The sequence below is a fragment of the Chrysochloris asiatica genome, unplaced genomic scaffold, assembly GCF_000296735.1.
Source record: "Chrysochloris asiatica unplaced genomic scaffold, ChrAsi1.0 scaffold00007, whole genome shotgun sequence".
Taxonomy (NCBI): Eukaryota; Metazoa; Chordata; class Mammalia; order Afrosoricida; family Chrysochloridae; genus Chrysochloris; species Chrysochloris asiatica.
Genome location: NW_006408525.1, coordinates 37,445,330 through 37,455,554, shown reverse-complemented (window position 1 = coordinate 37,455,554; position 10,225 = coordinate 37,445,330). Strand labels below are relative to the sequence as shown.

At 45.3% G+C, this 10,225-nt stretch overlaps 1 protein-coding gene across 1 annotated transcript in view; it reads left to right on the top strand.

Moving 5' to 3' along the window:
• PRKCA (protein kinase C, alpha) overlaps positions 1-10,225 on the top strand; it is a 532,565-nt gene that overhangs the window by 372,276 nt on the left and 150,064 nt on the right. Inside the window, exons 4-5 of the mRNA XM_006833598.1 lie at positions 377-488; positions 4,679-4,807. Of these exons, the coding sequence (XP_006833661.1) occupies positions 377-488; positions 4,679-4,807 (241 nt within the window). The remainder of the gene's footprint in view (positions 1-376; positions 489-4,678; positions 4,808-10,225) is intronic.

The window sequence follows — 10,225 nt, the reverse complement described above, 5'->3', positions numbered from 1 at the left end:
TACTGGACGGGCACTGAGGGTGTAGATACTGGGGGAGCACTCAGGGTACAGATATTGAGCTGGTACAGCACTGTGCTTGCCCTCAAGAGTGTAGATGGTTATAGGTCTAGAAGCGTTCCCTTTGATGGAAACCCTGTACGTACAAATTATACTCCATACAAAGAGGAAACGTGGGCATTTGTCACATGGTCCAGAGTGGTCAGTTGGTGAAAACCTGGCAGAAAGTCACCCTACCCACTGAGTGGCTCAGACAATGGTATGAAGCCTGGTGCTGCCCAATCTTGGCATTGGGGTGGCGAGCGGTGGGACCAGAGCTGTACTTGTCAATGTGGGCCTTTATGACTGGAATGAATGATGTGTTTCTTCTCCCCCACAGGACCCACGGAGCAAGCACAAGTTTAAAATCCACACTTATGGAAGTCCCACCTTCTGCGATCACTGTGGCTCATTGCTGTATGGACTTATCCACCAAGGGATGAAATGTGACAGTAAGTCAGTCTGCTTTCCCAGTGGGCAGGAGGCTCGCAGTGTACATAGACTGTCAGTCTGCTGAGCACTGGAGGCTCAGTAACCTTTCAACGCCCACTTGTCAATGTCGAGACTTGGTCCAGTTAGATATCAAACTGCAAGAGTATAGACTCATTCTGTTGATTTATGAAATGATTTTAATTGGCTAATTATGAACCCCTCACCAAAGTGCCCATTTATCAATGAGGTGGGTGCCATCACATTTTTGGTTGGTAGTCAAGGTCTTCAGTCACCACAAAATCTAGCCTGGTCAAACCCCGAAGCAGGCACCATCCCCAAGCACTGAAAGACGCCTCCCCACTTATAGTCTACATTTGGCTTCAGAAAACACCCAGCAACCAGAGCCGTTATCTCCCTGTGTCTGTAATTAGTGGGTGGACTGTGGAAAAATCCAGGAGGCACATTTTAAAACTGAAACCAAAGTGGAAAATAAACAGCACAATGGCAGCTCACCCATCCTGCCTGTTTACGGACAGATACACATTATGCCAGTCATTTTACAGAGAAATCACTGAAGACCATGAGGGGAAGATCCCAGCGCAGATCCCTTCCCCTTGTTTGTCGTGTGTGTGTCTTCATCGCACACCACAGGGGAAAGAAGAATTACTGAGACTCTCGGTTCTGATGCTTCTTAAGTTAGGGTTCCCCAGGCTAGCTATTTGTTTCAATGAAAGTTTGTGCTGTTAGGACATGAAAAGGTAATTACTAACCCTGCTTGCTCTAATAGACAGGGAAGAGATGGAATTGTCCTCATAGTGCCATTTGTTAATGACTATTAAAGGAGCTCTGGTAGCGTAGTGGTTACGAATCGGGCTGCAAACCGCAAGGTCAGCAGTTCGAAACTACCAGCTGTTCCATGGGAGAAAGATGAGGCATTCTGCTTCCGAAAAGATTTACATCCTCGGAAACCCCGTACAGGGTTGCTATGGGTCGGAACCGACACCACGGCACACAGCAGCAGCAGTATTATACTAGCAGAAATCTTTATCTCTGTTTCTTACATGGAGCAGATGTAGTAGACACACGTCACACAAAGAAGCAAGGTATCTGAGCACCACAGAATAGATGGGTTGATGCACTGGTTAGCTGCTGTCAGTGAGTCCACCCCTGACTCATGGTAAGCCCATGTAGAACGTAACAAAACGTTGCCCAGCCCTGCCCCATCCCCCTGGAGGAAGGAGATGCCCCATCCCCCTGGTGGAAATCCATAGGATTTTCATTGGCTCACTTTCTGAAGCAGGTCTCCAGGCCTTACTCCCTAACCCATCTGAGCCTGGAAGCTCTGCTGTGGCCTATTGATCATCAGAACCATGCTCAGTCCTCCACTGACACGCCACATTAGTGGTAGCTGCACTGGCCAGAAATCAAGCCTCCGTCTCTCCCAGGGAAGACAACAATCGTGACCTGGTAGAGTGATGAAACTTAATAGCTGAGCAGAACCTTTGTGATGCTTCAGACCAGTGACCATCTGTGATTCAAGAACCCTAGGCTTCCGAGCATGGTTTTCAGTGGTTCTGCAAAATGATGCTCATTCTAAGTGGACCCAAAATTGAACCATCGAGTGTGTTGCGTAACACAACTGAACTCACACTGAGGATGCTGTGTGACTCACTTCTCCCATTGGCGGTGCTTGTTGCCAGGTGCCTCCTGTCTTGTCCATCAGCTGCAGCGTCTACTGACATGGTGAGGCCTGCTGCTTCGTGTGCACACACTCTGCTGTGTACACCCGGAGTCTTGGAGTCTGTGTAACTTTAGCAAAGTACAGAAATCGATAAGATGGTGAGGCTCATGTAAGACTTGGACTGGCATTCCTAGCAGCTGCTGCCAAACAGCTGTTTTGGTCAAAGGATTTTATTGGTTATGTTGAATGTCTTTATAATAAATCAATGGTATAAACGTGAACCAGTTAGCTCAGTCCGTGCTAATACAATGGCATCCTTCTGCTTTTGCAGAGTGTTTGCAGAGAGGCTTCCATCATGAAACAATGTTGAAAGCCACTGGCCTGGACCTGTGGGTTTTGCTTTATTTTATGCTTTTTTCCTTAGAGTACGAGGGCTTCTGGGGCCACTGGCCGTGATCCTTCTTGGAAGGAGGAAGCTAAGCAGGTGGCAGTAGGACCCCAAACCCTACCTTCACTTCTCCAGAGCAGCTTTGCCCCAAGCCTTTGAGCCCAGCCCATTTTGACTCTTGGAGACCCCATGTGTGTCAGAATAGAACTGTACACCACAGAGCTTTCAGGCCCTGTCTTCTAAGGTGCCTCAAGGTGGATTTGAATGCTCAGCCTTTCAGTTAACAACCAAGTGCATTAACCGTTTACACCACCCGGGGATTCACCCTCACATGATTTGATATTTGTTTATATATACAATTTCACTTAGGAGGGGGAAATTCGACATCTACCCCTTCTTTTGAAGAGAGAGAAATTGAATCGTAGAGGACAAATGAGCTTCCCAAAATATAAAAGTAAATGGTGAAGCCTAGCGAAGAATACCACCCAGTGTCCTTCTACCTCCCTTCCTCTTATCCTTCTCGAGAAATGCTGGCCTTCATTACCTTTAAAGTACGAATTCCGCCCAGGCACTTGACAGTGAGATTTGGCTAATGCCAGTCATAAGGAACCCTGGTGGCACACCGGTTAACAGTTCTGCAGCTAATCAAAAAGTCAGGGGTTTGAACTCACCCAGCGGCTCTGGGAAATCTACTCATGTAAAGCTTACAGTCTAGGAAGCCTCCTACCTGTGTCCTACAGGGTCACTATGAGCTGGAATGAAACCGATAGCTCACAGCAACAACTCCAGTTATAGCTGTAACGTAGCCTTCCGTACACCTTTCTATTGGTCAGAGCGAGGTGCACAGAGTGAATTGAGCATTGGGCTTATAGCCATCAGGCTGTCAGTTCGAACCTAGCAGCCACTCTGCAGGAGAAAGATAAGGCTGTCTGCTCCTGTGAAGATTTACAGTCTCAGAAACTACGGAATGGCTACTCTGTCCTGTAGGATCGCTGCAAGTCAGTATCAGTTCGATGGCAGTGGACTGAGTTTACATCAAGGTGCATGGCTTTGAACAGCTTGCTTTGGAGACAGAAACCTAAGCAGAATTCTTATTTGTGAGTCCATTTATTGTTCTTTCTTCACTGGGTCCATTACCCTACTTTCAGCATCTATAGCAAATGCACATTATTATTTTGCCCTGTTAAAATCAAACACTCAAGGTGAAGCCGTCATGAATGCTCCATCTTGAAGGTTACAGAACAACCTCGTAGCACCGTATTAAGAACATTAAGGATTTCATTTCAGGGCATCGGCCCTTCTGAAAGCCTACAGGGCACAAGGGCAGTAGAACCAGACTACCTACACCGAGTGCCATGTTTGCCTTCAGTGCACGGGATCCCTTTCAGGACTTCTTTGGGTTCGTTACAATAAGACTGATCTTTTTTCTGTGCGCCCACCCACCCCCGTCTCTCCCATGTAATGTCAGCTAATGAGGAGTGGCTTATCAAGTCAGGCTCGTATTTGTTTTACTTGGAATAATATTTAAATATTCAGAGACAGGTTTAAAATATCAAACACACATTCTTTCCTTAAGATTTAAAACAAAAAGAAAACAAAAAACAAAAAAAATCCCTAAGGCAATATACTGTAGCCTTCTTGAAAAAAATGCAGGATTAACTGCAGAAAGAACATTTTTATGAATTCCCTCTACTCAACCCACAGGTTCTCACTTTTCAGTGCTGAGCTGAGAAAGGCATTTAAAAAAAGAAACTTGGGCAAAGAGTATCCTCAGTTTATATTTGCATGTCTATTGGTCTCAATGTACATAAAATAATAACTCAGTCCCACTTTGCATGCACTTACCTATGTGAATTTCATATGCCCTTAAATATTCTAAATGATCACAAAAAAACAAACAAGCAGGGCCATTTTGCTTAGGACAAGATTAGACAAAAATGGCATGGGTATTTTAAGGATATTATCACTCAGATGAAGGTAGTGCTTAAGGGACATCTGCTAAAGGTTCTTTATGTCAGCAAAAACACTATGTAGCACATTATCAAGTTAGACGCAAGTACATTTCCACTTAAACTTACACACCAAAACATGGTTCGCTTCTGTACACCCAGGCTGACCCTCCCTCTGCTCTTGATTCACAGCCTGCGACATGAATGTCCACAAGCAATGTGTAATAAACGTCCCCAGCCTCTGTGGAATGGACCACACAGAGAAGAGAGGACGCATTTACCTGAAGGCGGAAGTTACCGATGAGAAGCTCCACGTCACAGGTAAGACTGTGAACTCAGGAGCCCCCGCTCTCACCGGGCATGTGAGTGAAGGTCAGACTGACATCTAGGGAGGGTGGGTGCTGTACCGAGTGTCCTGAGGCCTCTTGGGAGAGCTCATCACAGTTTGCAGTCTCAGAAGCTCTATCTTCCAAAGTCTAAGAGCTGGTCCAACTTGGAGCCACTGACTTATGTTACACATCTCCCAAGAAACCTGCTTGTGTACTGAAATTCCCAGATACTTAGTTATAATGTCATAAAAGGTTGTATTGGGGTACTTTGATGGCTTGGCTGGTGTATGTCCCCCCAGGAAGCAGGGGGCGCTGATGATGCCAATTAGTGTACATCCTGGTGGTGATCCAGATGTTTCATGGCCTGGGGCTGAGATGACCTAGCAAGTCCGTCTCCATGACAACAGCAGTGACCACTGCAGCCTCTGAGTGCTAGCAGCTCTGTATACAGATCCATGCATGCATGTAATCCTCACAATCCCCCACTCAGGGTAGCTGCTGACTTCTGCTTCATTTCCAGATGAGGACACTGAGGCACAGAAAAGTTAGTAACTTACAATGTCACAAAGTTAGTAAGAGCAGAGCCAGGATTGGAACCAAGGTATTTTGACTTGAGAACTTCCAATTACCACACGTGTGCCCCTCTTGTAACTGTGCCGTGGCACCACAAGCCCTCTGAGGGCCGGGTACTCCCTCCTTAGGACTGTCTGTGAGGATTTGCCATCGTGTGACTTTTGGATTTCCTGTCTAATGCTCTTTAACAATACTGACAAGCTCAGTCACCTTAGCTAGGAGTATTGTTGGTCCAGGATCCGTCTGATGATTTATTGTCAAAGGCCTTCCTCTTGTTGAATTAATGGTCTAACTCTCATGAGGCTCCCTCGCTTATCACCCATATATTTCTTCTTCTTCAACGTTGGTCGTTTCCATTTGATCAACACACAGGTATCATTATTTCCATTTGCCTTTAGGAATTTTCAGCTCTCATTAAAAAGGGTGGTTGGTGGTTATGTGCCATGGAATCCGTTCCGATTCGTAACGACGCTGTATGGGGTTTCCCAGGCTGTCAATCTGTACAGGAGCAGAAAGTCTCCTCTTGCTCCCATGGAACAGCTGGTAGTTTTGACCTTGCAGTTTGCAGCCTGATTCGTAAACACTATGTGACCAGAGCTCCTTCATTCAAAGGGAGAAGTGGCCGTGCACTCACTCAGTGATGAAGCACTCACTCAGCTTCAAACCAGAAGGTCAGCAGTTTGAACCCACCAGCCACTCCTCAGGAAACAGATGTAGCAGGCTGCTTCCATAAAAATCTAAAGTCTTAGAAACCCTGTGGGGGAAGTTCTCAGGTCCTTTAGCGGCACTGAGTTAGAATCAACTTGATGGCAATGGTGTAGACTTGAATGTTATTTGATTGTAAATGACAAAAGCCATATAGAAAACTGGAAAGGTCTGATTTTTTTAAAACTGAGTTAGAGTTCCAGAGGACACTTTCTTTTGGAAACATTCTCATCTTTTCTTCCTTTGAAGAAAAGCAGATTTTCTAACCAATGCTGTCTTCGTAGGTAAGAACTGATGGAAAATGGAACAGAGGATTTTGAGATGTACGTTGAAAATTGGCAACATAGTTTGTCTCTGGACAACTTCAGAGCAAAGCAATTGTAGCTAGTGGTCAAGATCAAAATGAAGCTAGACTTCCCATTGATTTCTTGTGTTTTAGAGAAGTTTATTTTCACCTTTGGGACTGTAGCTCTCTCCTCTCTTTGATTGGGCTGATGCTATTGACAGCCCACTCTGCGCACAGGAAGTGGGGCTCCCCTGTGAAAGGGCTCAAGCTTAGTTATAACAGCATTAGTCATCTTCAACAACCTCACACTAGTGGTTTCTCGGCCCTGAATTGTCAACATGTAGGTTGGGGGGCGGTGGGAATGACCATAAAACATAGTCTCAGTAGGAGATAAGAGATTGAGGAGTGAAAATGAGAATGCCTGTTGGCTCAACATTTCTTTGCCTTTCCTTAGCTTTATCATAAAAGGCAGGATACCAGACATCACAGGTGGATGATGGTGGTGGTGTTAAGTGTCATTTAGTCAATTCTGACTTATAGCAACCCTGTATAGGGTTTCCAAGGAGTGTCTGGTGAGCTTGAACCACTGACCTTGCAGTCCCTCACATTAACCTGCAACACCACACCAGGACGCCTCACAGACTTAATTATGGCATTCACACATGGTACTTGCTGTGTTCGGTTCTCATTACTCATGCTCCTGGATAAAGTAGAACGTGTTTTATTATTTGTGTATGGACTCGCCCCATGCCTTCTCCTGAAATAAAAGCAGCAATCCTGTGGTGCCTCCTGAGTTCTCCAGTCTCTTCTATGAACCACAGGACCTTTGCCAATGTTAAGACTGGCACAGAAGAGCACAACTGTCCTGGCTGGGGGAACACATGGTGGTACACAGATGGAGAGAAAGACCAGGTCCCAAAGAATTGTTCTGTTTCCATAGTTTGTCCAGAGTCATACTACATCAGCCCTTCCCTTCGCACACCTCACATTCCTTGGTCTCATAGTCCCTCCTTTCAGTCTGTAACCTGTAGCCCACTCACTTCTCCCTCACTCAGTGAGAGTCTTGTTTGGAATCAATCTGAAACGCAGAGATACTTGCTACAGCTGCCATCAGTTCTCCACTGGGGCCTGCAGGGGTTATGCAGGATACCATCGCTCAGGGGGAACACCGAGTGTTCTCCTCCAGCTCACCACCCCCACGGCCAAGAGCAGACAGCATGTGACCCACACTCGTAGACTCTTCTTAGGGAACACGCCCCTGATTGGATTGTAGGGAGACTTTTCAGGCACAAAAGCTGACCGTCATAGTGCTATGGCAACCATGTAAGCCAAGTCTCTTAAGAATCCGTCTGAAAGTCATTGGATAGATGGAACTCTACGCTGGGAGTGTGAATTCAGCAGTTGCTGCTAACCTTCATGGAGCTGCCCTCACTGAAAGGGCGCTTACACAGTTAATATATTGAAACCTGTTAGGAAATTCATTTGTAGATGAAGAAAGTGAGGCACAAAGAAACCAGTAACGTGCCCAAAGTCATCCCAATGGTAAATTTAATGGTTAAATATTTTATTGGTTAAAGTAGAGAGACGATATTTCAATGATACTATAATATGAATTGGAATTTGTGTAAATTTGCATAAAGGAAATCCAATCCCAAGCACAAAAAACCAACTTCAAGGAAATAACTAGTTAGTAATGTGGCACTTTGTGGCGCTGTGGGTTAATGCGCTGGACTGCAAAGTCACTTTGAACTGCAAGGTCAGTGGTTCACTATAGGTGGGAATCAACTCAACGGCACTTAACAACAATGTGGCGCTGTGGGTTAACGCGCTGGGCTGCATAGTGGGTTTGAACAAGGTCACTGCTTCAAGCTCACCAGCTGCTCCTTGGAAACCCTATACGGGGTTGCTATGGATCAGAATCAACTCGACAGCACATAACAACAACAAACATATTCTTACAACTAATTATTGCAAACTTCCTTTAGCCCTTTCAGAAATGTTGCAGAAATCCTCGTTTCTGTCCGCCCTGCCTCTCATATCAGCATTTTGCTGATATCAAAGTATTCTCATTTTTCAGTACTAGTACTTGTGTTAGTCTCTAAAAGTTGTCTTAAGGAGCCAAAAAGAAAGAAGGTATCAGGCTTAGCCAGTATAAAAGGCCTACAAAGAAGCCCAAGTAAAGCTTCTGTAGAGCAGTAGAGCGATCAAGGATTTCATTTCTGCCTACCATTCCTACCTCCACCCTTTCCAACCATGTAGTCCAGGCCACATGTGTCTTCCAAATCTTTTTAGCAACACTTGTTGTTGCTGTTGTTGTGTGCTGTCGAGTCGATTCCAACTCCTAGTGACCCTGTGTAGCGTTTCCAAGCGCGGCTGGTGGGTGGGTTTGAATTGCCAACCTTGTGGTTGCCAGTATTGGTGTCTCCTCTGTATTACCCTTCATAGGACTGGACCTTTCTTTCAACAGCACTTTAAATTCCATGTCTTATTGACTCCTTCAACAATATCATGAAGGATGTTGTTAGGTAAGCACTTTATATTCCTTTTCTCATCGACCACTGCAACAGTCTCCTGAAGGGTATTGTTAGATGTGGTTGAATCGGCTCACAACAGAGTGAACTACTGCCTGGTCCGGCACCCTTCTCACAGTGTTGTTATGTTTCAGCACATTCAGATGCCACTGTGTCATTCCTTCTCAGTGGGGACACATCTTTTGTTGTTGTTGACCTTCCATTTTCCAAGCCTGTACTTCCTCGCTTTTAATGAGCATTCTGGATGCACTTCTTCCAAGACAAACTTGTTGGTTCTTTTGGCAGTCCATGGTCCTTTAAGTATCCTTCTCCAACACCATCATTCAACGCACTGGTTCTTCTCCGATCTTCCTTATTCGTTGTCCAAGCTTCACATGCATATGAGGCTGTTGACAACACCATGGCTTGGCTCAGGTGCTCCTTAGTCTTGAACACTTTGCAGCGGATTTGAAAGGAAACACTCAGCTGAGAGATGGGAAGGAAAATGATCCAGGTGACAGGGGAGAGGTGATGGAGTCAGGACTTACTCCCACCCACTTGCTTGTCGTCCCCAAACTGGGGACTTCCCATGTCTCTCGTACTAATTAAAGAGTCTTCTTTTGAATAAATCCATCAATATTTGGTTTCTCTCTCCATTGAGTTCTTTGAGGTTACAGGAGGGCTAAGTAAAGCCATCAATATTTGGTTTCTCTCTCCATTGAGTTCTTTGAGGTTACAGGAGGGCTAAGTATGGGGCTGTAGCCAATACTTACTGAGAGAATTAAGAATTCAAGTCCATATATGATTTAGAGCTAAATTACTGGACTCTAAGTAGTACACCATCAGGATGTGATGGGGAGGGAAGGGGCAACTCCATGGAGAAGAGGGAGAGTCAAAAACTGTAGCTATCAGGGACCAAGGGGAGAGAGAGTTCCTGTAGAGGAATTAAATGGGATGTGGGAATTAGCCTGGCTTTAATGAGAGCACAGATATAAGCAATAAACCCTAACGAGCAGAGCTCATGGTCCAAAGGCAAACAATTGCGTGGAAACTATATTTAAACCCAGAACTGCTGTGTTAATTGCTAGATTACGCAATCTCCATTCTACCTGCGCAGAACTGCTCAGGTTGAAAATAATTCCCACAGTAAAATAGAAACTCCCGACAGGTCCCTGCTTGGGGTTGAAATCACCCTTTAGAAATCGGAGCTGAGATTTCCTGCTAGATCACCACGGTACTTCTGGGAAAGGGCTCTGAGTTGGTGGTGTATTTTTATTTTTTGCCTTTGGGCATTGGTGCTGATAGTATCCACATAGTGTCGTTCTCGTCCCCCTCT